At 47.8% G+C, this 27,411-nt stretch overlaps 1 protein-coding gene and 1 non-coding gene across 2 annotated transcripts in view; both read left to right on the forward strand.

Annotated features, from left to right (window-relative positions):
• Positions 1-17,717, forward strand: part of TENT5C (terminal nucleotidyltransferase 5C) — a 22,226-nt gene extending 4,509 nt beyond the window's left edge. Inside the window, exon 3 of the mRNA XM_056128893.1 lies at positions 15,823-17,717. Coding sequence (XP_055984868.1) covers positions 15,846-17,021 — 1,176 coding nt within the window. The 5' untranslated portion in view covers positions 15,823-15,845 and the 3' untranslated portion in view covers positions 17,022-17,717. The remainder of the gene's footprint in view (positions 1-15,822) is intronic.
• On the forward strand, positions 12,019-12,089 carry TRNAG-GCC (transfer RNA glycine (anticodon GCC)). The gene has a single exon. It is a non-coding gene; the product is annotated as a tRNA-Gly (tRNA).
• Positions 17,718-27,411: the final 9,694 nt, after the last annotated feature.

Consider the following 27,411-nt stretch of genomic DNA (forward strand, 5'->3'; position numbering starts at 1 on the left):
GCTGAGCGGAGGCTGCCGGGCTGGCCTGGCCCACCCACCCCCTCAGGGGCGCTGCTGGGCCCGACTCTTTCTCTTTCTTGGTTGCTAGCTTGGTTCTTTTTCTAGTCTTTTGTTGGTTTGCTTGTTTCTCGTGGTTGTGGCTGACCCCCTCTAGGACCCCACAGATAGCTGCATGCTGAGCACCATTGCTGAGCACTCCAGCCACCCCTCAGAGCTGAGCCCCTCTTTAGGACCTGTCCCTTAAGATCTGTTTCCTGCCTTGCCTCCCTTGCTGGAGTCTCCCCAACTGCCCTCCTCACCTCACCGAACTGGGATTCAGATCTTTGTTTGGGGACCAGACCCAGCAGTACTTAGGGGTTACTTCAGGTTCTGAATGCAGGAATCCCTCCTCGCAATGCTTGGGGGACGATATGACATGATCGAACCAACCATGCGCAAGGCAAATGCTCTACCCACTGTACTATCTCCCTGGCCCCCAGATTCAGATCCTTGAACAAGTTAATGCTAGTCCTTTAACACCATGACTTCCGTCCAGCCTGGGGTTCTTCTCAAAGGCTTCTGATCAGACACTTTCTGAGGGACTCCTTATTCCTTATAATGCTTTATAGCACTGCCTCACACTTCACCCATTTAAATTATAAAAGTAGGAACTCTTGCTTTTTTTTCTTTTTTTATTAGTGACACACCATGAGGTACAGTTATAGGCTTACAAATTTTGTGCTTGGGTTTCAGTTATACAATGATCAAGTGCCCATCCCTCCACCAGTGCCCGTCATCCATCACCACGGGTCCCAGCATCCCCCATCCCCCCCGTCCCATCCTGCCTCTGTGGCAGGGTATTCCCCCTTGTTTTCTCTCTCTTCTTTTGGGTACTGTGTTTTGCAAGAGAGGCATTGAGTGGCAATCATGTTTGGTCTATAGACTACTTTTAGCATGCTTCTCCCACCCTGGGAGGGTCCTCACAACACCCTTCATTTGGTGCTCTCTTCTCTATCTGAGCTTCCTTTTCACCTAGAACGGAACTCTTACTTTTGACTAGATGATCATGGAAAGTGCCAATCCGTCTCCAGGTGAGCCCCCACAGAAGCATTTCTGGAATAAAATGTGTCCCCCAGTGCTGCCAGGGTTCCTTTGGCCTTGCTGAAGCCCCTCCTCGCTGCGTGAGGAAGGTGCCATCCCTCCTCACCTGCACCCCAGCCTCTCACTGTCCCTCTCTGACCTGTACTGTGGCAAAGGGGTGTGCGTCAGTACCCCCATGGTACCAAATTGTGCTTTCAGCCTGACCACAGTCCGCCTGGTGGAGCTGGCGGAAGGGCAAGGGCAAAGGTGGGTGTGGACAGAGCTCCTGCTGGCCCCCGGGCTTGGCCAGGAGCACTGTTGCTATCAGACCTCAGCCCTCAGTGCTCTGCATGCTTCTACCTCAGCACCCTGAGGCCACCTATCTGCCAAGGACACTTGCTTTCTAGTTAAGGCAGAACCTTTACCTTCTCAGACTGCAGTTTCTTCACTGATTCAGGGCAGCAAGGCTGAATCCTAGAAACAGTTTTCTCCTCGAAACAATGTGAGCCGCAATAATGTTTTGAGCATCAAAAAGCCAAAATGAACTGGTCACGTCATTTTAAATGGTTGACCCCCTCTTGTTAAATCTCTCTTCAGCTGTCATCGAATAAGCCACTGCTTGTGTGACATCTCTCTATTTTTCTGTTCTCCAAGTGAGTCTTCTTCAGAACTGTCTCTTGTCCACGGATGGCATATCACCGTATTTCAAACACTCTCTGGTTGTGTGAACTTACGATTCTTAGGTCGCAGAGGCCTCGACTCTCCCCAAACTGTTTCCAGTTCTGATTCTGCATGTATAGCAGGTTAGAATTAGCAGCACACTTAGGGAAATAGTGCTTGAGCCCTGGATCCAACTCAACTAGGGATGACAGTTGGTACCACATGGACCCGAATGAAATAGGCACTCAGATGTTTGCAAAAATGAAACCCTGCTTGATCATCCTGGCCAGTTTACACAGCCAGACCTGGCACTAGAACACAGGATGTTTGATTCCCAAGTCCAGTGCTCCCTGTTTTACATTTCTATCATCTCTTCTATCATTCATTGCAAGATAATAATAGAATTTCAGATAACTAGGTAGAAATCATGTCAGGTTGGCAGGGGACATTTGTTTCGTCAACAAATGAAATTATTAACAATCACAATTTAAGGGAAGATGCAAGGTGCCAAAGAAACTTCCCCAAACAAGCAGTCAGAAATCTTGCTTGTTGTTAATACCCAAGAATAGCTGAGATCAACACCAGGAGGATTACTCCATAGCTTAGAGGCCAGCCGGATATTCTAGGGGAAAGGACAGTTCAGATGGAGAAGGGATCACCAAATGGAGGGTGTTTGGAGGATCCTCCCAGGAGGGGAGATGCAGGTTGAAAGTAGACTGGACTGAACATGTTTGCCACTCAATGCCTCTTTTGCTGATCACAACACCCAAAAGGAGAGAGAGAACAAAAGGGAATGCCCTGCCACAGTGGCAGGGGGGATGGGGGGATGGGGGGAGGGATATTATCCTGGTGGTGAAAAATGGGCACTGGTGGAGGGATGGGTATTTGATCATGGTATGACCGAAATCCAAGCACAAAAATTTGTAAATCTACAACTGTACCTCATGGTGATTCACTAATAATAATAATAATAATAAAAAAAAGAACCTTGAAAAAAAAAAAAGAAATCTTGCTTGTTGGCACCCAGAACTACACAGGGCTGGTAAATGTTAACTTGATGATCAGTAGCATAGTGAGCTGTATTTGCGCACACACATGTGGGTACCAAGGGCACAGTGGCACCCCAGGTATACTCGGCTGTGCACTTGATGCCTTGTATAGTCCCCTGCCTCTCAAGCTCCCACTCAGTCACCTACCCGAATTTTAAGTGGTTTCAGCACATTATATCATGTCACCAGAGGGGCGGCCCCGGAAGTCATGTTTTACCCTGCTGCCATGAGCAGTGCCTGGAGATGGAGTACCTGCTCTGTGAATGCTGACTCCACAGGGAACGACTGATGACCACCCAAAACCTGGGTCAAACCCGATTATATGTGTGTGTGGCTGGCGTCCTTACGGGAATGGAATGTGCCCGCTCACACACATATCAACGGGGCGTGTATGTGAAAGGTATGTTGTGTCCTGCATTTGAGCAGCCGAAAGCTGTTGTCCCTTTCCTGATCTGGTCAGGTAACATTGCGAGTGACTGGACAGGATTTTCGCCGTGGACTGAGTTTTTCTCAGTGGGGCAGTTGGCAATGGTCACAACGTTCAGATCGAGGTAGTGTTGCCCTGTGGAGGCACTGCTTGACAACACTGGGTGAGACCTGTGGGCTTTCAAAAATCCCTGTGGAATTTCGGTCATCGTGGTCATTCTTACGGACGCCAGCCTTCTGGGAGGAATGGTCCCGTCTTTGTCAGAGTCTTGTCAGTTTCTCTGAGTGAGTGACAACTCTTGAGTTAGGAAGGGAGCCGGCTACCAACCTGGCCACAGTTCCAGTTCAAGCCATGCCTGTAACACTGGGAAAGCTTTCGGTGCTTTGGGAAACCAAGGCCTCTCTGCCTTGCTTCCACCTGGTGTGTCTGTGCTGCTCTTGACATTCTGCAATGATTTCAGGGTGGCTCTTTGAGCCTGTGGGCTTCCCTGCTGCGACATCTGGGCCCATGTGTTTTGCCTCTGCGTGGGGCTGTTTTGCAGCCACTGCTGTGGTTCTAGCGTTATCTCTCTAGCCACATTTGCTGAAGCACCCTATTTTGAAAGCTGGAAAGAACTGTCTGTTTGGCATCTCCTGTGACCAGACCTTGCTCCTTGCTAACAATTCAGACTGTGGTGTTGGCACCCCTAAGAAGCGTGTATTTGTGGGACCCCCTCAAATTTGCGATGTCTGTTGCTTCTGCTTGGTCCAAGAACCCTCCCATTAGCTCTGGCTGTACCCCCAGTTTCTGTGGGAATCGAAGCAGCGTTTTTCCCTACGCTTGGAAATCTGGGTATTAAATTGCTGGGTGAGGGGGATGCTGAGAACCCGAGAAAAAAGTGGTCGTGAGCTCAGGCTGAGTGTGCTGAAGTCCTGAGTAAGAGCAGACCAGCTGTGGTGCCTGTCGAGCCGCTGATTTGAGATTGCTTCCTCTGGGCATGGCTTGGTGGCCCAGGGCAGGTGCTCTCTGAACTGTGGCAGAATGTGTTTGTGGGTGTTTGCGTGGGCAGCTCTAAAAACAAAGTGAGCCCAGAGCCGATCCGACCCACCTCTTTGGAAGGCCTTTGAGCTGGCTCTGGTGCTCCGCGCAGAGCACAGATCTGACCTGATCCCATGGGCACGGAGCTCAGGTACGGGCCTCCATTATCTGTAACATTTGTGTGTGTCTGGGGCCCCGGCAGGAGTTCCCAGAGTGTGGCCGTCTCCTCGAGGGCAGGCCTCAGGGTCCTGGGAGGGGGCTAGCAGCCAGGAGACATACACGCCACAGGCTGCACTCAGAATTCAGGCAGGCTGGAGCCCTTCTCTAAGCCCTCCCACACAGAAGGCTGAATCCCCCCTCCCCCCCCACCCTGCAAGCTTTGCCACCGTGGTGGCGAAGGTCAGGTCAGTAGCTATTGAGAATGCTGCACTGTGAGGACCCAGGAGTCTTCAGTGCCCAGCGAGATGCAGGTGGCAGGTGTCCAGCCCTGGCTGCTCATGCTGTCGCTCTCTGTGCTGCTGGTTTCTGTTTCGGTTCTGTTTTAGCTCTCCCTCCTGGGCTTGCTCTGGTGGGGCTGGGTCACTCCTTGCAAATTTCCCTGTGGTCTCCAGGCTAGCCCCAGCTGGGTTATCTGCAGTTCTAGGATCTGATAACGTTGTCTGCAGGGGGTGTCCTGTTCCCTGCTCGACTGGCAGCTCCTGACTCCTGATCTCCCCTGCCCGGGGAGCACCTTTTTTTTCATTCCTGCATTCTGAGCCCAGATCATGTGTCTGAGCTGCCTGGTCAGGGTCAGGGTCAGAGTCAGCCCCTGGCTAAAATCACCCTCCTTGCAGCATTTGTTTTTTTTTATTCCCTGCTAATTTTTTCCCCCTTTTTTATAATTTTATTTATTGAATCACTGTGAGAGCAGTTACAGAGCTTTCGGGTTTAAGTCTCAGTCATAACAATGAAACGCCCATCCCTTCACCAGTGCCCATTCTCCAACCCCAAAACCCAAGTATACCCCCTATCCCACACTCTCCCCCTACTTGTGGGGCGATGATTTCCACATTACTCTCTCTCTACTTTGATTACATTCAATATTTTGACACTAGACTCACCATTATTTATTTGGGATTTTACCCCAACACTCAGATCTGCCGAAAAGGCAACAGTAGACAATTTGTTTTCTATTGCTGGTTATGAATAACATCTGATGTCGCGTGGCTGTAGTAGTGGCTGCGCGATTTTGAAATTCCAAAATTTTAACAATTAAACCTGGAGGGATTTCTTCCCCAAACCTGCTGGGTTCCAAGATTTGTTTTTGAGTCTCATGATTCATGGCTGTTAAGCAGCTTGGTCAGGAGTCAGAGAGGCCATTCGTGAGCAGTGACCTGAGGTCTCGTTGGGACGGTGAGGAACGGGCCGGCTCCACCCCCATCCTGTGAGGCCCTATGTGTCTTGTCACTGTGGGCCCAAATCTGACTGTCCAGTGGCCTCTGGAGGATGGCAGCCACCAAGCTGCCAAGGGGGAGCAGGCGGAGAGACAGCACCCTTTCCCCCCTGGGGTGGCCCAGCACCGGTAACCTACTGTGGGGACTGGACGCATCTCTGCCAAAAGCCACTGAGTTTCAAGATTTCTCTGAGTCTCTGGGATCATGGCCGTTAAGCAGTTTGATCAGGAACCAGAGAGGCCTTGCTTCCAATTATATAGCTGAGCTGGAGGTGGTTTGTGGGTGTGTTTCCCACAAACCTAACTTTTGGCTGTTTACTTTCTTGGCAAACTTTGCCCCAAGTTTTTGGGGTCTAGCCAAAGGCACAGCAGCAATTTTGGGGTATCTGGAAGTCTGAAGGCGCCATCAGGCTGCTGATGCACTTGCTTCACAGGTATAGACTGACCTGCTGGTGACACCATACCCTCTAACTTTTAAACAAAATTAATTACTTTTTTGGCCACACTCTGCCGTACTCAGGGCTAACTCCTGGCTTTGCACTCAGGGATCACTCCTGGTTGGGCTTGGGACCATATGGGATGCTGGAGTTCAAATATGGGTTGGCCATGTGCAAGGCAGGTGCCCTAGTCACTGGACGATCTGACTTCGGCTTTCTGGGTGTGTGCTCCCTTGCAATCAGGTTTTCCCTGAAATCACTACTGCCTGACCCCGGGCCCTGTGGAATGCCCTCAGAATTTGCAGTCTAGCCATTGTCTTCTCGAAGCCATTATTAGTCTCATTTCTATCCTTACATTCAGTTCTGGTGACTCCAGCTAGGCTGAATATTACTGGCCCTGCCCGAGTTCCTGCTGTGCTCGAGGGAGAGTCTGTACTGACAGGTGCTAGTCCCCTCAGTTCTATACCTTCAGCTTCTCCCACCTTCAAAACGCCCGGCCGGAACACCTTGAGGTTGTTGCTTTCTTGACTCATGCAAATTCTTTCAACTTTGGGGGTTTAGGGAGGGGGGAGGGGGCAGGGTTTAATCTGGCTCTGTGCTTAGGGCTCACTACTGGTGGGACCTTATGCAGTGCTGGAGATTGAACCCACAGCTGCTTGCAAGCTCTCCCGCGGCCCCGGCTGGGATCCTCCTAGCTTTGCTTCCCTATCCTTACTTTCATTCCCTCCCATTCCCCACAACTCTCTGAGCAATGCCCACTTATGCCTGCAGTGCACAGGGATGTGCCCTCAGCACACGGGGACACTCTCAACCTGTTAAATCTTATTTTGGCCACTTTTCCGCAAGACAGTCTCCATGATCAGTTGGGAGGAGGAGTGCAGAGTGGGGAACAGTCTCTTTTTTTTTTTCTTTTTGGGTCACACCCGGCGATGCACAGGGGTTACTCCTGGCTCATGCACTCAGGAATTACTTCTGGGGGTGCTCAGGGGACCATATGGGATGTTGGGAATCGAACCCGGGTCGGCCACGTGCAAGGCAAATGCCCTACCTGCTCTGCTATTGCTCCAGCCCTAGGGGGAAGAGTCTCTTGTACAAGGTTGTCAAAGGAATCAAGTGCATTCTTGTGGATCTGTGGGTTGTTGCCTCTTTGGGACATTGCTGGATAGAATTTGGTGGCTTCCTATAGGTCACCTAGCCAGTGTGGAGGGGCATTTGGGCTCCCCTGGCCACGCCGGCCTACACATGCCTGGAGCTTCTGAGGAAGTTACAGAAGCACAGTGGGGAGGAGAGATGAAATTGTAAGACGTTGACTCTGCCACAGTTGCAGTGTATGCACTTTGAGAAGTGGAGTTTCCTTCCCTTGCATGGCCAGTGAGTGACCTCAACGGGGCTTCTCTCAGAGGCAGCACTGAGCCACTGTGGGGCCTTGCAGATCGACACTGATGTGCTAGTGCAGAACATGGATGAGTCTCCACACCCAAGAGTGGACACAGTGACCTGGAGTCAGGCATCGGGGCTGTTGTATTTATTGCTGCGTTAGCTTGTGGGAAAAGGGTCCTTTGTAACATCCTTACAGTGCTTGTGAAGAATGACGCCCAGTGGCCCAATGGAAGCTTCTTCACACATATTCCTGCCCATCTTTTAACAACTTGGAAGTTGTGCTCCTCCTCGAATACACCAGCCCAGAGAAGGGGTCGATAGGGCACTTTGGCAGGTGTTGCCCTCTTCTTTCTCTCCTGCTTCAAGTTATCAAGGCTTTTCTGTGCCATGAATGAGCCGCATTTTGCTGGTAGTTTCCTCTGTTAGGTTCATGGAGAGAAGAGTCTATGTGGAAGGTTCTATTCACAAGTGGATGGGGCCCCTCATGGTTTAAGTCTCATCTGGATTGGGGCGAACCACACATTGATCTCTTATACTGAGCTGAAAAGTGCTACTGAGCTGACCCAGTCTTTTGTGGTAATACCCGTCAGCAATGGAAGGGACTATGGTCATCAAAGGAGTGCTTACAAGTGTTTGGTTTCGTGTGCATTCTTCAACCCCCAGTGGGCTCAGAGGAAGAAAGTATTTATTGCCCAGTGTCTCAAGGACAGATGGACGGAGGGTCAAGTGAGCTCAGTACAAACCTGGGTATTTTCAGGAAATCTTCTTGAGCGTTTTTGCTTCTCTATCATTCCTTTCAGTATCAGTGAACTAGATCTAAATATATGCTGTTATTATCTTCCTGGTTGTTCACCTCCACGTATACCAAGAACTCCTGGAACATTTCCTATGGTTAATGTCAGGCACAGACCGGTCTCTTGACTCTGAGACCTGGAGGTGTTCTAATGCTCCAACTTGTCCATCTGCCTCTCTTACCCCTTCAAATCTCCACAGTGCCTTCATAGACTGCCATAGCTCCTTATTTCTGGGATCTGGGTACACTGAAACGGGACTTGAAATGGCTCCCTTCCTCACTTTGAATCAGTGTTGAAACACAGGTTTTCCTTGAGTGTCTCTGTTCTGGGAAATAGGAAACAGAGTTAAGTTAAACATCAGTTTGCCCTTAAAAAACGTGGTTTACTCTCCTGGCTGTCTTGCTGTTGTCTTTCTTCTTTTGCTGCCATCTTTGCAAGCCTGTTTAATTGTACTTTGTGAATCTTCCCTATGTTCTACAGCTGGAAGCAAGAAGAATCAAGGGTACCTAACACAGTTTTCAGTATGAATCCATTTTTTTTTTTTTAGGTCAGGTAGCTCACACTGAATTGGAAGTGGTGGTGTCACCCTTGCTTATAAAAAGATGCCTGAATTTTTTATATCAATGAGAAATCCTGTTCCCACATCTTCTGGTTCCCACTGTAACAAGTGAACAGGTTTCTCAGAGTGTCAAAGAAAAATCAAACATGAATTTGAATTTACCAGCCTTTAAATTAATTATTTTCTAGCCATTTCCTTGTTAATTCTGCTAACTAGAATCTGCCCCTAACCAGGGCCTTGAATGAGTTTGGAATGTGTGTTTCATATGAGTTTTGATATGGGGATTATATTTGTGTTAAATTCAAACCAAAACCATTAGACATCTCTGGTATGTTATCTAAGCTCTAAGGACCTATGACTTGAATTTATTCTAGTAATACCAGTGTTTGTCAAATTGAAGAAAAAAGTGTTTTTGATATGTGAAGTTCTTGGAACGGTGAGGGAAAATAGAGCATTTCAAATGGGCACCAATAACTTAACAGAGCCTGTTTGGATGCATGTGTGTTAAATTCCAATCTAGCCTAAATTTGAGCCTTCAACAGCTTGAGCTCCTCTGTGTATAAGTGGTGGTAAATTGGGAGAAATAAAAATTACAGAATAGGCTGGCATTTGCCAAGTTCCCAAATTTTGTTTTTATACAGAATATCCACCTCTCCCCAAGATAATTGTATTATTTATGTGCTGAAGAGCAATAGCACGGAAAATGCCTGACAAAGTGATGAGTTTATTTAAGGTTTTCACAACTCTAATTAACCAAATAGTATTATGAGGGGGGTTATCTACAATTTGAAAAACAAAACAAAAAACAAAACAGCAGCAATTATGCAATTTGGACAACCGAATAGCATCAGATGAGAAGACTTATCTGTTCTTTTGGAAATTTGGGGGGCTTTGTGGATAAAGAGTGGAGATTTTCCTTTAAATAATACTGAAGGAGAAATATGACCAAAAACTATTTTAGAGGAAAAACAAACCTGAATCTCCCCACCACATTTTAGAAATCAACCTTAAGGCTTGAAAAGGAAGCTATTGAGTATATTTGACGTTGGCACATAGATGTCTGGGAATGGGAGTGGTGAACAGGCATAGAAAATAAATAAGATAAAGCTGGAGAAATAACACAGAGTAAGGCATTTGCCTTGCATGTGGTCGAATACAGGTTTGATTCCCAGCATCCCATAAAGTCCTCTGAGCCCTGCCAGGAGTGCTCTCTGAGTCCAGAGTCAGGAGTAAGCCCTAAGCACCCCAGGGTGTGATACTCCCCAGCCCCCAATAAAACCAAAGTCAAGGTAACAGATGAGAAGAATGCTGATTTGAGAAAGATTTTGAACAAGATTTTTAAGATCATTTTTTCAGCTAATACGTAGATTCGAATAAACTCTTTTGTGTATCCTTCTAGAGATTCTGTAATTGTATGTGCAGAGCTATGCTTTTTTATCCTTTTCTACTGATGAATACTAACTTTGTGACATTTCACACTCATACAGATAGTGCTGACGCCATTTTTTAAAAGTTCATGTATGTGTTACAGTCGTATGTGACTGAAGTCATTTAGCAATCTTCCTGAGATACGAATTCTTGCAGGCTTATAGGCTCGCTCTAGGGAATACCCTAGTGCGTCCTTGCAAACCTAACCATGGACTGAGATCCAAAGCAAACTTCCCAGATGCAGAATTGCTATGTCAGGCTTAAAATCGAGAGCCCCACGTTGTTTCTGCAGAGTCTTTGGGCAGTATGACAAGGTGTCTGCGTCCAAACATGTCTTGACCTTTACCAATCTGATAAGTAAAAATAGTGGTGCACTGATGGTTTCATTTGCATATACCATGAGGTCAGGGATGACGATGTTATGTGCTTGAGTCATTGTGTCCTTTGTCCCTTCCGTTGGGGTTCCAGTTCTGATGTGTAAGGACTTGGAATTCAGGAAGGATAAGAACACTGCAGCTAATTTGACAAATATTTTCCTACTTTGTCTTTTGACTTCTTTATGGTGTTCTAACTATGTAGATAACATATGTATATACTTGTGCGCATGACATAACCCCACACACGCCCACACACACGCACACACATAGGCAAACATCATCTTGTTTTCCTTTTGGTCTTTTGGAGTCACACCCAGAGATGTTCAGAGGTTACTCTTGGCTCTACACTCAGAAATTACTCCTGGTATTGCTCCAGGGACCATGTGGAATGCCAGGGATTGAACCTGGGTCGGCTCCCACAAGGCAAGTGCCCTATCTGCTGTACTATCACTCCGGCCCCCCCAAACCTCAATTTGTAAATGACTTAGGTGACTTAGGGCTACCAAGTCTATGTACGTCTATACCAATTCCACGTTTCCCTCCATTAGTACTCTGAACTTAATGCTTTTATACTCAAGTCTTTGATTTATTCATCTAGAATGGTTTGGCACAAGATATGGAGTCACTTTTTGTTTTGAAATCTATATTGCTTATACAGATGTTTTCATGTTTTTCATCATCACGATTTTGTTATTTAATGTAATTTTACTTTTGTAAGTTTACAATAATTTATCACATTCAGTATTCCAGTACCAATCCCACCACCTTTACATCTTCCCACCACCATTATTTCTAATTTTACCATCACCCAAGCTTGCCCCAGAAGCAGATCCTAGATAATTTATTTTGTATTGCTTGTTATGAATACTCTGCTAAAAATGATCCCAGAAGTTTCCTTGAAGTATGTGAAGATTGTATCTCGCCCTGGAGCCCTTAAACCCTTGTATAAGAGATTACTAACAGGCCATTACAGGTTGAGCCTTGTGCACTAATATATGAGGCTTGTTCCAAGCCTGTGTGGATTGGCCATGAACGTGATGGCGACTGGGTTCTGGAAGTTTTCAGCTGTCCTGGGTGTTCCGGATGAGACTCAGCCTGGCGCAGGGTCTGGAGGCATCTTCCCATCACTCTTTTGAAATGCTTCCTTTCTTATTCATCAGAGCACTTTGTGCGTATGAATTTATTGATTAATTTTATTTTATTCACTTGTCTTTTCTCACTTGTCCTGTTTTATTCACGTGTCCATTCAGTGCCATGCTGCATGTTATTGCTTCATAATACAACTTTCAGGAATAATATTTATAATATTCTGCCTCTCTTATGAGCCTCACAAATTTTAGTCTAAGGCAGAGTCAAACTTTTAATACGTTACCAGCTCACACATTAAAAAAATATATATGCATGGGTGGTTCAGTGGTAGAATTCTCGCCTGCCACGTGGGAGGCCCAGGTTCGATTCCCGGCCCATGCAGTTAATTGCATTTTGGAGCGATAGCACAGCGGTAGGGCGTTCGCCTTCCAAGCGGCCAACATGGCCGACCCGAGTTCGATTCCTCCGCCCCTCTCGGAGAGCCCGGCAAGCTACCGAGAGTATTCGATATGCCAGACACAGTAACAACAAAGTCTCCAATGGAGACGTTACTGGGCCCGCTCGAGCAAATCGACGATCAACGGGAGGGCCTTTACCTTTACCTTTACCTATGAAAAATTGGGGGCCAGAGAGATGGTACAGCAGGCAGGGTGCTTATCTTGCATGTGGTTGACCTGGCTTGGATCCCAGGCACCATAAACAGTCCCCTGAGTTACCACCAGGAGTAATCCCTGAGTGTAGAGCCAAGAGTAAGCCCTGAGCACTGTTTTCTGTGCACCCACACACCCCCAACAAAAAGAGAAAAAGAAAAAATTCTCATGTATCTAAACCTTTTCTCACTCAGGATAAAAGGGGGCTTACAGCCTTCAGATTCTTGCTGCTCTTAGATATCTCTCATGTAAAATGAAGAACCCTTGTTGTAGAATCTGGAGAGATGGCTCAAAGGCCAAGCACGTGCTTTGCATGTGAGTAGCCCAAGTTTGATCCCTGGCACTACATGGTCCCCTGAACACTAAGCTGGGACCACCACCAACAAAATAGTGGGGAAAGAAAAACACCCAATGTTCTCGAGGTGGGAGTATTCTCCAATTAAACTTAGAGACTATCTTTCTTTTGTGGGGAAGTGAGGGGGTGGGCCACACTCAGCAGTGCTCAGGCCTTACTCCTGTCTTTGCCCTCAGGAATCACTCCTGGTGGGCTTAGAAGACAATATGGGATGCCAAGAGCGAACCTGGGGTTGACCATGTGAAAGGCGAGCACCCTACCGGCTATACCGTCTCCCCAATCTTGGAGATTTTCTTTGGCAGTGTTTATTGAGGTTCTTCTTGGAGGTTTTCTGAAAATTAGTTTCTTTGATCCCAAGTACTAAGTGAATTGTTACGATTTCTCATCCTAGTATTATCAGCATGAGTTCTGACCACTAATTAGGGGTGATGCACAGAGCACATCAGCTTGTATTTCTGCAAATAGAGCCCTTTGTTGCTGAGCTAGAGGTCACCCAGTAGCATCTCAAACAGAGGGCTCTCTTAGTCTTTTGACTTCGTTGTGTGGTATCCTAAATAACAGGCACGTGTGTACTGTATGCAAATCATACAGTCTCCAGAGGATGAATAATGTGTGCGTGGAGCTCATTCAGGACAACTTTGCTGTGCCAAATCAGACTGGAAGCTAATGCTGACCACAGTAACTTATTTCATTAGCAGTTTTGCTTGTTACCCATATTTTTGTAGGAGGATCTGGAGAGGGCTTTTCAGCATTGCCCAAACAGGTCTGCAGGGAAACATTTGTCTTCCCCTTGACTGGTTTTCTTCTGTAGCCTGCAGAAGAACATTCATCCTAAGATTCGTTGACTAATGCCTGTCTCGATCACATGATCTACCATCCTTTGCCAGCCAAGCAACTTCAGTCCCTTAACCTAGACGCTGAAGGGAATTTGTGACCTGATTGGGAGGTGCGTAAGACCAGACAGGAGAGCATGCCAGGTGTTGGCTGCGTGATGCCTTCTGCCCCTTGACCTCAGCCACAAGCCAGTGCTACTTTCGGCCGGCCTGGGAACTCTGCCCTCACCTTCCCTTCCCCATCAAGGACCAGGTCTTCCTTCTGCCTTTGGTCACATTTTCTTTCTGTCACACACTGCCTTGTCACGTGCTTCCCACCTTTATAGTGCCATGGTCAGCGTAGGGACTTGGTGTGCCCACGGGATGATCTCACTTATGTGTGGTATTAGAAGACTGGATGAGGAAATGCAGTGGTTTAAAGTGGGGTGCCTAGTCACTTTTGGTCCCAAAGTATATGGAGAAGGAGGAAGGACAATGAGTGGGGGTGGAGGGAGAGGCGACAGATGAGAAGCAACAGGGGTCAAGGGTCAAGGTACATAGGTGGTGTTGGAGCGGGCCCAGTAACGTCTCCATCATGAGACTTGTTGTTACTGTGTTTGGCATATCAAGTACGTCACGGGTAGCTTGCCAGGCTCTGCCGTGCAGGCACGATACTCTCGGTAGCTGGCCGGGCTCTCCGAGACGGGCGGAGGAATCGAACTCAGGTTGGCCATGTTGGCTGCGTGCAAGGCACACGCCCTACCGCTGTGCTATCGCTCCAGCCCATAGGTGGTGTTAAGGAATGACAAACCAGAGTCAACAACACTGAAATCATTGAGACCCAAACTTTAATAACCAAATTTAAAAAAGGTGTCGGTGGGGGTGGGGTGGGGCGTTTGGGGGGCAGTAGGAGAGAAAGCCTGATGGCTTGGTGGAGGGAAGTTAACACTGGTGGAGGGGTCAGTGATGGAACATTGTATGTCTAAAACCCAACAATGAATAACTCTGTAAATCATGGTGTTTCATAAGATAACATTGGGCGAGGGAGCGGGGAACTTAGCATGTCCAGCTGTGTCCTGGTACTGAATAACAGCCACCCTATCCACCTGAACATTCCAGCTACAAGTGCACCTACGCAATATGGAAATTTTGTTCTTATATGGGACACAAGAAATGAAGCTGCAGCCATCTTTGGGCTGCATCTTGTTTGTGTCTAGCAAGCCACAAAGGCCACATGGATGGGAAAGGTCCCTGCCCTAGAGACAGCTGGGGGGCAACACCAAGCCTTTGATACATCCAGCTAATACATCTGTGGAGTTCACCAGGAACCTTGACTTTCTGACTTGTCGTCATTGCTTTTTGTATGTTAGGATTTCCATAGATGTGTTTGGTTTCATTCTCTGGAAAGCATAACTTTGTCAAAGGTTACTTGAGTCACTTTATGGGTCACTTTCTGGGTGAAATGTGAGAAGTGAGTGGTAGTTTTTGGTTAGGTTTTATCTTCCTATTAGTACTGATTTATTCTTGGGTAGTTTTTCAAGTTCGAGTTGCAAGAACACACTTAGAAAGGTTTCCACATTCTGCGTAGGGCCCCCTAAGCAGGGCAGAGCACACTCCCCACACAGCTCACCAAACCCTCATACTCAGTAATCTTTTCGTTCAAACAACGCCTTTGTCCTCCCTTAAGTGTCAGAAGCGTTTACTCGAGGACAGATTGCTCCCTAAGTGGAAAGGACATGGGGTGTGTGCTGAAGAGAGTCCTAGATGTGTGTGATGCTGGGGGCAGGAGTTGGATTCTGTGTGTATGTTGGTACTTTCACAGCAAGGAGTTTAAAATGTATTAGGAAGCCCAAAACAGAAAGTTTGATTTTTCATGAAAAATTAAAGAAAATGTAAGCCTCTCTGTTGAATAAACTGTGCTTAGATTCCTTGATTTAATACGTTTGTCTGCTTCCCTTCACAAGCCAGTGCACTCCACCCTCCGGCAGACAAAACAAGCAGAAATAAAACAAACAAAACTCCAAACAATCAAAATCCACATAAAGCAGAAGTATGAAATCACCGAACTTGGTCTAGAATAAAGTCCCTGCCTTTTTTTCCGTGCTCATGCAGCCACTGGCCTCTCATGTACTCAGACTCCTTGTGTCCTTGGCCACAGAAGCCCTTTGTGCTATTTATGGCGGTCTTGCAGAGGGGAGCTTGCTTTGTGATACCTGGGGAGCACCTTCTCCCAGTGCCTGGAGCTTCTTTGCCCTCTGGAGTGGCCCCTAACTGTGTGTCTCTCCCTTCCCTTTCAGCTCACCTGGAAGAACACCCCGAGATGGCAGAGGAGAGCGGCAGTGGCAGGGATTGTGACTCCTTCAGCGTGCTTAGCTGGGACCAGGTGAGCCGGCTGCATGAGGTCCTGACCGAGGTGGTCCCCGTTCATGGCCGAGGCAACTTTCCGACCTTGGAGATCACTCTGAAGGACATCGTCCAGACGGTCCGCGGGCAGCTGGAGGAGGCTGGTATCAAAGTGCAGGATGTCCGGCTGAATGGTTCTGCTGCAGGCCACGTCCTGGTCAAAGACAATGGCTTGGGTTGCAAAGACCTGGACCTGATCTTCCACGTGGCTCTCCCAACGGAGGCCGAGTTTCAGCTGGTCAGGGATGTGGTGCTGTGCTCCTTGCTGAACTTCCTGCCCGAGGGTGTGAACAAACTCAAAATCAGCCCGGTCACTCTGAAGGAGGCGTACGTCCAGAAGCTGGTGAAGGTCTGCACGGACACTGACCGCTGGAGCCTCATCTCTCTCTCCAACAAGAATGGGAGGAATGTGGAGCTGAAGTTCGTCGACTCCATCCGGCGGCAGTTTGAGTTCAGCGTGGACTCCTTCCAGATCATCCTGGATCCCTTGCTGGTCTTCTACGACTGCTCTGCTGGCCCCATCTCGGAGCACCTGCACCCCCAGGTGATCGGGGAGAGCGTGTACGGGGACTTTGAGGAAGCCTTGGACCACCTGCAGAACAGACTGATCGCCACCAAGAACCCCGAGGAGATCCGGGGCGGGGGTCTTCTCAAGTACAGCAACCTCCTCGTGCGGGACTTCCGGCCCACCAACCAGGATGAGATCAAGACTCTGGAGCGCTACATGTGCTCCAGGTTCTTCATCGACTTCCCCGACATCCTGGAGCAGCAGCGGAAGCTGGAGACCTACCTCCAAAACCACTTCGCCGAAGGGGAGAGGAGCAAGTATGACTACCTCATGATTCTTCGCCAGGTGGTGAACGAGAGCACCGTGTGTCTCATGGGGCATGAGCGGAGACAGACCCTGAACCTCATCTCCCTCCTAGCCTTGCGAGTGCTGGCCGAACAGAACATCATCCCCAATGCCACCAATGTCACCTGCTACTACCAGCCTGCACCTTATGTCAGCGACGGCAACTTCAACAACTATTACGTGGCCCATCCTCCGGTGACCTACAGCCAGCCCTACCCGACCTGGCTGCCCTGTAACTAGCCGTGAGACCGGAGGGTTTCCACAGTGGGACCCCCATAGGCTAGGGCTCTCAGGTAGGGGAGCCTCCTTCTAGATGTAGGTGTTTGGCTTTTAAAGGGGAACTCAGCTCTGATTCTGCCTTTTTTGTTGTTGTTCTTTGCCCATTGGAATGGGTCAACAGTCTTATCATGAGCCAACCCTAAGAAGACCCACTATTCCAGTGCCGCTTTGGAAAATGCTATCGGAAGTCTGACGTACCTAGGCGTAGCCTTCTCAGACAGACGCAAACAAGTCACGCCTCACACTCCTTTGTGAGCTCTGTGCGTTCACTGAGATGGGGGAGATGCTCCGGCTGGGTCTGAGAAAGCGTTTCTGCCGCCAGTCTTCTCACTTGTGCCTCACATAAGCCATGTTGGCCCTCATTAGGGATTCTCAGGAAAGTCGTGCCGATAGTCTTAAGTGGATGTCTCAGCTTTCGTTGGGCAGGTAGTGAGGGGTGTTCTTGTGGCTTCATTTGTGTTGATGCGACTAAGTTGCCTACATTCGTTCCCTTTCAGAGAGCTGAGGATTTCTTTCATTTCCCCCAGAAAACAAAGTCAGTTGCTGGAGAATTGAGATCTAGTTGCAAGTGTTTTCTGGTTTAAATGCGAGTCTATCATGAGGAATTGTGAGAGATTACTGAGGAAAAAAAAAAAAAAGACAACCTGTTTCTTGAAATGTAACTTGAAAAAGATAATAAAATGTGGAACTTGATGCTAAAAGTAAAATGTGGTGGTGGGAGGTGATTGTAAATAGGAAACGTGAATGTTTAAAAAAAATTTCTTTAAATAAGGAATTCTTATTGAATGACACTTTTTCTTTTTTCATTAGCTGATCACTTTTATTTTGCTCTTCCTAAGATTAAGGATTGTGCTGAGTTGAGAGTGGTTCCGATGACCAACCTGAGGGTCTTCCCATGTTTTGACTGGAAATCCATTTGGTTACTTTCTGAGTATGACAAGCTGTTTGGGGGGGAATGCTTTGACTGATTTTTAAATTTTTTTTTTTGTATTTTATGTGGACCCCACCCCCCAAAAGCAATAGTTATTTCTTCTTTCGGGTTTTCTGACAGCAAGTGAATTCAGGAACTTAGATGCAACGGAGTGACCTATGGAACGAGAGAGCACTCTGGACACTGCTGGTCAGATTGAAGTCACCTTAGAGTTGAGCCTGCTGTCAGGAGATCAGGAGATGGAGGTTTAAAATTCACGAGGGCCTCCTGGGCTTCCAAACCCCTGGCAAGAATGACTCTTGGTGTATTAGGGGAAGAATTAAGTGCATAATCTTTTCTTAGTCTCGTTCTGGTATATGTGGTCTCACTTGTTTATGTTCTGCACTTTAGAAGGAAAACAGTGTTAATCTCTAGTCTGAAGCAAGCTTAGTGAAAGGGAACCTTCCAGGCCTCTGCTTTCCCGGTAGACTTAGATTAGGGATTTTGTGTTTTGAAACTTTTTTCTGGAATCTCTTAGAAAACTTCACTTTAGGATAATCAAGGGCCAAGAAACTCTATTTTCCAGCCTGCCGGGTTTTTGAAGTGATTTCATCAAAACTGTGCATCGGATTTTAATGTAATCCTCTGGCCACAAAAGTCCCAGGCCCTGGGTAGCTGCAGTCTCCTTTTAAGCAACAAAGTTATTGGAATGCAAAAATGCTTGGTAGAAAATGAGTGGTTTACCTTTTTCTAAAGATATTTTCAGTGTTTGTACTGTGTGTGTGTGTGTGTGTGTGTGTGTGTGTGAGCGCGCGTGTGTGCGTGTGTTTCTGAAATGTGATGTCTTCGTTCTCTTAACAGCAAATTAGGCCGAAGTGAAACCCCAAGCTTAGTTGTAATTCATGTCATAATCATAGGTGAAACTAGAACCACTTCTTAGTATGAGCAGTTCCTGTCACACTAAGGAGTAATAGTCAAATGGACTAGCTTTCAGTCAAGGATATTTCTACCTGGAATGGGGCCCTGGGATGTTTCAGTGCTAAAATGGAGGGGGCAATGTTGAACAAATACCAGCATTAACAATGTGACATGGTCACCCATGACCTCACAAAGCTGTGCAAAAATGACAGATCTGTTTAACCAAAGCATTGACCTATGATGAAGCTGCCAAATAAGCACTTGATAACAAAAGTCAGTATTGCATGTAATCGGAGATATAGAGATAAGGGCAACGGGACTCCGTACAGATAGGATGAAAACACACCGAATAATTTGATTTCCAGTTCCCAACAGCCTCCTTGGGGTTCTTCATGTTTATTTTTTACTGCTCTGGTCCTCCTAGACCTTTGGAGTTGGTCAGAGGCACGAACGTGGTTCCACGTCCTTTAGTTCTTTCCACCCACATTGTGTGATGGCCATTTTGGTAAACAATCTTATCACCTGAAGTTCTGACTTGACCCAGCTATTTTGGAGTGTGAGAAACATATGTTTTAGGAAAAGTAGGGTGAAGAGTTGCTGACCAAGACTGCCTTTTGAAAACACAGTCCCGGTCTAGTGGTGTCTACAGCCTCTGTTTGCATTTTGCCCACCCCAGAATAGACCTTGAATTTGGGGTGTCTGAAAATCTCTACCGAAACCTGCCTTGCATACTGCTCACATAAGCACCAGATACTCCGAACTGTACAGAGTCCAGTGATTCCTCTGTGTGTGTGTGTTTGTGTGTGTGTGTTTGTATCTGTGTGTGTATGTTGATTAATATGAAACTTGGCAGTGACCAGGGCCACTGAAGCTCAAGTGTGAGCCCTGATATAGATGCAGGCAGTCTTCCGGGCTGGAGGGCAGTTTTCTGATGCTTTCTACTGGTAGGCAGCTTTCTCCCAGTCTAATGCTTGGGATCAGTTTGAGTATCTGTAGGACTGAAGCAGTACCTTTCCCCCTGTTCCTGGCAAAAAGACCCACACCAAATTCTTGGCCTTAAGCATTGGTCTCACTCTTGAGTTTTACTTTGGCAGTAAGACATTATTCCTCGCTCAATAACTTCAGCTTTGAAACCAAACAGTGTATAAGTGACACCTTGAAATCACCGTGCCTGCTGACTGCTTTGGGAATGAGGCATGACCCATCCCTGGGAAGGAGCATGCCAGGAAAGAAGGACCCTGCATTCCTGACAGAGTAATGGCTAGAGTTTGATGTGGGATCAACCCCTCCCACTTTGATTTTTTTTTTTCTGAGCATTTGCTTCAGAGTGCAGTGTGAACCTGTGTTTTGTGGTGACACTTCTAAATGAACTGCTAAAGCCCCAGATCTCCTTATCTGTCCTTTCATCCCCACCCTCTATTAGCTCCTTCCCACCACGGCAGATTAGGATTTTAACTGGGGTGCTTTGTTCATTGTGGATAATGGTGCCACTCGAAAGCCACTCCCCCAATTTAGAAAGAATTCCCTTGTAGTTAACTTTCTGGTGCCTTGTTTTAGGATGCAGCTAGATTCTGAGCTCAAGTGTCCTCTTCTGAGAATGAATTTATTTGTACTTTGCTGACTCACACTCATATGGGGGCATTCTTAGTCATTGAACTGGGACTCTGACTCGGGAAACTTCATTGGGTGGATTCTACCAGGTAAAATCCTTCCAGCAGCAAAGGTTAGAATCACATCCTTCATCTGGCAGAGTCTGAACTCTCAGGGCTGTCGGGCTCGAACTTCATCTCAGCCAGTTAAATTCAGAGGGCCCAGGGAGGTATGGAGGGAGGGACTGCATTTGAAAAGATCTGGCAGACCCTTCAGCATTACTTGGACACTTCCAAGAGGAGGGTCAGGAAAGAAAGTGCTCTTTTTGTGAGTTCAGGTTCTAAATCGTGTTTACCTATTACTTAAAAAAATAAATAAAGTGTAAGCTAAAGAAAATGCCTGGAGTGTTGCCTGGACCAAATCAAGTTGGTGCAAATTGCATGTTTGCACAGAGAGGTGAGAAGACCTTGAAAGAGGAAGTCTGTAAATAATAGGATCCTTGAGCGTTTCATGCCTCAAGCCAACTGGCCTTTGTTCTTCCTTTTTAATGGATAAAAAAACCTGCCTTAGGAAAATTGACTCTATTTTTATCCATTGATGTCCAGATTGATCTAGGTAGATGTTAGGATGAACAATAGGATGATCATTAGACTTCATTGGAAGGTTTTCTCGTTCTATTTGCATACCTGGGAAACTGAGGCTTCCTCTGGTGTTATGGTGGTTGTCCTCCTGGGGTACAGGTGACATCTCTTGTCAGTACAAAATGTTAGAACTTGAAGCATTTGCATTTGAAAACTTTGAGTTTGAGAAATAAATATTATTAAAAAACAAAAGTGTCTCAGTGGTGTTCATTGTTTTATGATTTCTCGTGGCAAACCTGTCGTGGCTTCCGGGAACTGCTGTGGATACCAACACTGTCAGTTTTCGACGCTTCTTTTGCACAGTGTTCTCTCTGGAGGGGTGATCTTGTTTCCTCTTCTCTGAAAGTTTTCCCAACTCATTTTCACTGAACTTGTAGCCAGACTACAGACTCTTTTCTTTCTTTCTTTTTTTTTTAAAATGTAGGAGTACTGCTATTTATTGAGCCATTGATTAAGCTGATTGAATTGGGCATGAACTCCACGTTGCTTTTTTTCCCAATTTTTCAAAACTGGATATCCATGAAATTGACCATTACAAAGCAGTTCATAATTGGGTTTTCAGTCACACAGTGATCCAACACCCATCCCTCCACCAGTGTACATTTCCCACCACCAATGTCCCCCGTTTCCCTTCCACCATCCCCCAACACCCCACCCCTCACCCCCAGCCTCCCTCTAAGGAAGCACTTTCCTTCTTGCTCTCTCTCCTCTTCTTTTTGTGCATTATGGTTTGCAATCAGGTGCTAAGAGGTCATGGCGCTTGTTCATGGCATTCGGTATTTTTATCGGGACAACAAACACAGCCTTTTTCATAGCCCCTCCGTTGGGCAATGCAGTCTTTAAGGGAACATCTTAGATTCAGCATTAAAGACAACCCCAGTGAGAAAAAAGAAGAAAGTAGTGGTAAGAAAATGAAAATAATGTTAACTCTACTCAACACAGCATGGATTTTTATCTTTTGAGTTTGTGCTTAGGGATAACTCCTGCTCTGCACTCAGAAATCCCTCCTGATGGGCTCGAGGGGACCATATGTGATGCTGGGGCTCAAATCCAAGTTGGCTGTGTGCAAGGCAAGAGTCTTATCTGCTGCATTCTCTCTCCAGCCTCTGGTTTCTTTAAAAACTATGTAAGTGGGGCCAGCAGGTTAGTATAGTACAGCAGGTTAGGGACTTGCCTTGCATATGGCTGACCCGGATTCAGTCCCCAGCACCGCAGATGCTTCCCGAAGCCTGACAGAAATGACCCCTGAGCACTTCTGCTGGGTGCTCCCCCACTCCCTTCCCAAATAAGTGCTGTTTGACTAGCACTTGACCAAAGACACAAAGGGGCCGTGAAGGCCTCACACCAGGACCAACATCCTGATTCTTGTGATCCAGTTCATATCCCTGCTGACTTCCCAACTTCCTACCCCTCCCCTGCACTCTATCCTCTGTTGAAATTCTTGAACTCCTTGTGGCATTCTCCGTAACCACCACCCAGACACCAATTGCTTCCACGTGCCTGGAGCCAAACTCTCAAACCTCTCAGACCGAGGGGAAACATTCTGCCTAAGGCTGAGTGGGCGGTTCTTCCCAAACTGCTGCTTTGGCATATTGGTTGAATCACCCATTTTCCTCTGAAACCCTGATGGCTAGCACACCCCCTCTATACTGCATCTGTGCCCTGACCTTCCTCCAGACACCACCAGTGGTCAGTGACCTCTGATCGTTGACCTCTGCACTCTAGCCCTAGGTCTGCTCATGAAGGCTAGAATGACGACTACTTCCCAGATCCCAAGACTTGAGACGAATCAAAGAATAACCTTATGACCAGATATTTGCTTTCAACTGCGTGCAGGATTCGTTTCGAGTGCTCTTTCCGAAACTTGTGCTGGTACCCATCCCATACAGATGCTTAAGCCCCCCTCTGCCAAAGGAGATGGCAGATTTCAGTATCACAGCTCACCTGGTCTACCTCCCCAACTGTTCACTGCCTGCTAGCCTGCCTGTCTTTTCATTACATATCATACCCTCCCTTGTGTTCACTCCACAACACTGCTTAGATGCAGCTCTGGCCTCCAGGCCCTTGTCCCCTACCTGTTGTATTGATCATACTTAAAGGCTGCTTCTCCTTTCAACTGTGAACACACCTGTTTTATTTTCCACTGCCCACCACCCACACAGCTGGCATAAATTGGGTGCTTAAAAAAAAATTGAACTCAATGTTTTCATCCCAGAAAAACTTGGACGTGGGCCACTAGCAACTGGGAAACTCAGTTGTGGATATTAACCTGGATATGTTGAAATACTTCATTCCTGTGCCAGAAAATGTTTTAGACCTGGTATTGTCCAGACCAATCTTCATATTAGAACAACTTGTGGGAAGAAGTAATGGTACTCAGTTCTCTCAACTTAGGACTCTGGTCCTGGACATTCGAACATCAGTGATCTTAAGCTCCCAGCGTCCGTGGGTGAGGTCAGTACTTGTGACTGCAATCTTCTGTGTTCTTGTTTTCTTAGTTCCCACCCACCCAAGTGCTCTCAGTGTTCATTCTCTTCTGGTTTCCTAGTACAACTTATTTCCTATCAAGTCTAAGTGGTTCTCCCTTGGCATTTGGTGGTCTCCCTTTGCCACCTGTTGTCTCCAGGATTCTGGAAGTATGCTTTCAACTACTTGGGAAGTTTTCTCCTTTTGCTTTCTAAGTAGTGACTTATGGACAGAATATTAGCATAGATGGTTCTTACATCAAAATCTCATAATTCAGGTGCTGGAGTGATAGTACAGCAGGTAAGGCATTTGCCTTGCACTCAGGCCACCTGTGTTCAATCCCTGGCATCCCTGAACCCTGCCAGGATTAACTCTTGAGTGCAGAGCCAGGAGTAAACCCTGAGCATTGCTCATATGACCCAAAAAGCAACAACAATAATAATGATACTATCTCATAATTCAGGATTACTACCTCCTGGAAAATTCTGAGTACTAATAGGACCTGAGTAGGTTTAGCAAACAACTGCTTGGAGGAGGAACCGATGCTGAAGCCCCAGCATGGCTACACTTTACCTTGACTCCAGACTTCATCTCTTGAAGTGCCTTAGCTCCTGTGCGCCTTATGCCAGGCAGAGCCAAACCAGAAGTTGGGACTGGTCTAGGACATAGAAGCTGAATGCCACTAGGGCTCATTTCCTTTTCTGCACCCCATACTGGTCCAAATCCAAGGGCAATTTGCGAGGTCAAATGGCTTGTTTTGTTGTTAGGTGGTACTCAGGGGACTATATGTGGTGCTGGGATCTGAATCAGCGTTGGCTGTGTGCAAGGTGAGTACGTAGCTATTCTAATCTTTCCCAGCGCCAAGTGGCTTATCCCAAGCAGAGGCACAGCGCTGGGCCCCCCGTTGGCCTCTTGCCTCCTGGCCCTATGCTTTCTCTCCTGAACTGCAGGGCTGGGGCCCTGATCTGTGGGTAAATGCCATCCAGAGGAATGTGCTGATGGAGCAGGTGAACCCTGTGTCTCAGCGCTTGGCTTCCCTGGCATCCCTGCTGGGCACATTTCTCTGAGGGCTGCCAGCAGGCCTGGGGATCCAACCTCACAGGAGCTCCGTTTCATGCCATTCCTCCCAGAGCTCAGAGCAGGTGGCCTCCCGGTTCTGGCCACGAGTGGGTCACAGATTTGTCAACACAGGCCCTTTCCATCAAAGTAAATCATCACTCAGGCCCTGGCCTGTCACACAGGAAGTTTCTTAGAAGAGACAAGGGGAACAAGCCAGAGCCTTCTGCTTGCTCTCAGGTGCTCACCTGGGAAGGAGGAATCTAAGGCTCCGTGTGTGTGTGTGTGTGTGTGTGTGTGTGTGTGTGTGAAAGGAGAGAGAGAGAGAACATGACTCTGACTGGCCAGACCACTCAGTACGGTCAGTGTCTGAGCCTTTGAAAAATGGAATGACAATTGCTCCCATTTGTCGAAATCCTTAGGGTTTACCAAGTTCATGTTAGTATATGACATATATGTTTCAGATTTCCAACCTCAGAAATCTGGGAGGTGGGGAGCAGTAGTCCCCACCACACACACACACACACACACACACACACACACACACACATACACACACACACACAGCACAGGAGGCAGGAGCACCCATCTCTGCCCAACTGCCCAAGGTTTTATGGCTCATCAGAGGCAGAACCCCCTGCCCCCCCCCAACCTTTCCGCAACTCTTCCTCCTCCCTACCGTTCTGCCCCTGCCCCTCACGGCACTCAACGACCACAAAACATTGTGCAAATGTTGATTGGTATGTCAGCCTCTTTTCAAGGGCCCAAGAGGTGTTGAGTTGCCTGGTAATAGATCTGCTTCCACTTATGCAGAAAAAAAATTCCCTGGACGGGTCAGCAGCTTTTCTTAGACAACCCTGCCTTTGTGAATCAGGGAGGAGCTGAGGGCGGGGGCGGGGCGCAGTGCCCGCTCTCCAGCGGGGACCGAGTGCCAGGTTCCGGGGGCCTGGGCGGTTCAGATCCCTGCAGCTCTGAGATAGGATTAAGTGTTTAAAGAAAACCCAAATGCCATACAATTGGCAGATTCAGGAGCAGACTATGGGGTACCTGACTTCAGGACTCAAAACGGCCACAGGTATGCAACAGGTGAACAAGAGCAAATATCCCACCTCCAACTGGAGCCCCTGAAGAAGAATGTGTGTCCTGCCGTTGTCTGTGTAAAATGCGGCTGGCAGATCACAGCAGCAGGGCGTTTGCCCCGCACATGGCCTACCCGGGTTCGATCTCCAGCTTCCCGTGTGGTCCCCCAGCACCACCAGGAGTAACCTCCAGGTGTGGTCCAAAAACAAAACAAGAGTGTGTTGAACGGGGTCCATAGGGACTGGTTAGATGAGTTTGGAACAAAAATTCACCTGACCAGCTGATGATCAAAACAGTGATCAAAATGGTGCCTTGATTCTTGAGACATAAATTTGAAAATTAGAATGGAGAGGTTGGTGAGATTGTACAGTGGGTAATCAGCTGGCTCGAGTTCCCCCTCAGCAGCCTCTATGGTCCCCCAAGCCCAGCTAAGAGTGATCCCTGAGTGCAGAGCCAGGAGGAAGCCCTGAGCACAGGCAGGTGTGGCCCCAAACAGAATCAAGAAGTATAATAAAAGCTAGATTGAAAATGGAAGCAGCTTTTTCTCCCCCCCCCATTGGAGAAGAAGTTACATAACGAGGGCAATTAAAGTACCTGCATGATTGATGGAGAAGTGGGGCGGGTGTGGGGTGGTGGTGGGGGGGGAGGGAGACACACACAGAAGTCGGGAAACCAGCTCACCCACAACCTTGGGACAATGCAACAGAGAAGGGAGGAGACTCCCCAAACCAACAGCAAAACCCGAAGCAGTTCCTGGAGTCTAAACACCTGTAGATTTTCATGCACTAAATATAGTGGAAGTTGGGTCATCTTATCCTTATGTAAACACTGGAGCTAGGCAAAGAAAAAAGATCTTTATATTGGCTTATACAATCTAGAGGCCAGGAGAAGCAGCAGTGTGTGTGTGGGGGGGGGTGGGGGGAGTTGGGGAACCAGGGGCCAGGGTGAGGGTGGCACCGAATGGCCCCTGCTAGTTCGGGTCCTGGGGGTTCTTTTCTTCCCTGAGGCCAACTCCGAATTCCTGCTCTTCCTCCTCGATTTTTGATCTCCCCCGACCTCCGGGCCTGCCAGCCCAGCCCTCTTGGCTGCCACACTGCAGCCCTCCCCCGCCAGTGCTCTCAGCTCCTGCCAGAGGCGACTTTTCGGCAGACTGATTTTCCATCCTGCTTTAGAACTTAGGAGGATTCTGTTTGGTTTGCCTTTAGAACATTGGCAGCTGCTGAGTCCCAGTTTCAGGAAACGTCAGACCAGACGCTGATGGGTTAGACTTCAGCCTCCTGCGTGCCAGGCCGCACCCAGCAGGGCACAGGAGCCCCAAGGTGAGGCTGGTGCTCGAGGGGCTGAGAGCAGAGACCTGACCGGAGCGCCAGGAGGGCCCCGATGGTTTCCTGAATCCCTGCGTGAGCTGCTCCCATTCAGCCCAGTGGTCCTCCGAGGATGATATGCACCATGCCAACTTGGGGGTTGCTGAGAGCTGGAGAAATAAGGGAGCCCCCGGCTCAGCACCAATGCTTGTCTCCTCTGGAGCTGACACAGCACTCTGTCAGGGAGCAAGGGGAATAGGCGGGGGGGAGGGGCGTCACGACAATCAGCACCACCGGATTCTGGGGGGGAGGGGCGTCACGACAATCAGCACCACCGGATTCTGAGTCTGTCTGAGCTTCAGGACAGAAGGAATAACAGCATGAGC

Source organism: Sorex fumeus, unplaced genomic scaffold (genome assembly GCF_029834395.1).
Source record: "Sorex fumeus unplaced genomic scaffold, SorFum_2.1 ptg000001l, whole genome shotgun sequence".
Lineage (NCBI taxonomy): Eukaryota > Metazoa > Chordata > Mammalia > Eulipotyphla > Soricidae > Sorex > Sorex fumeus.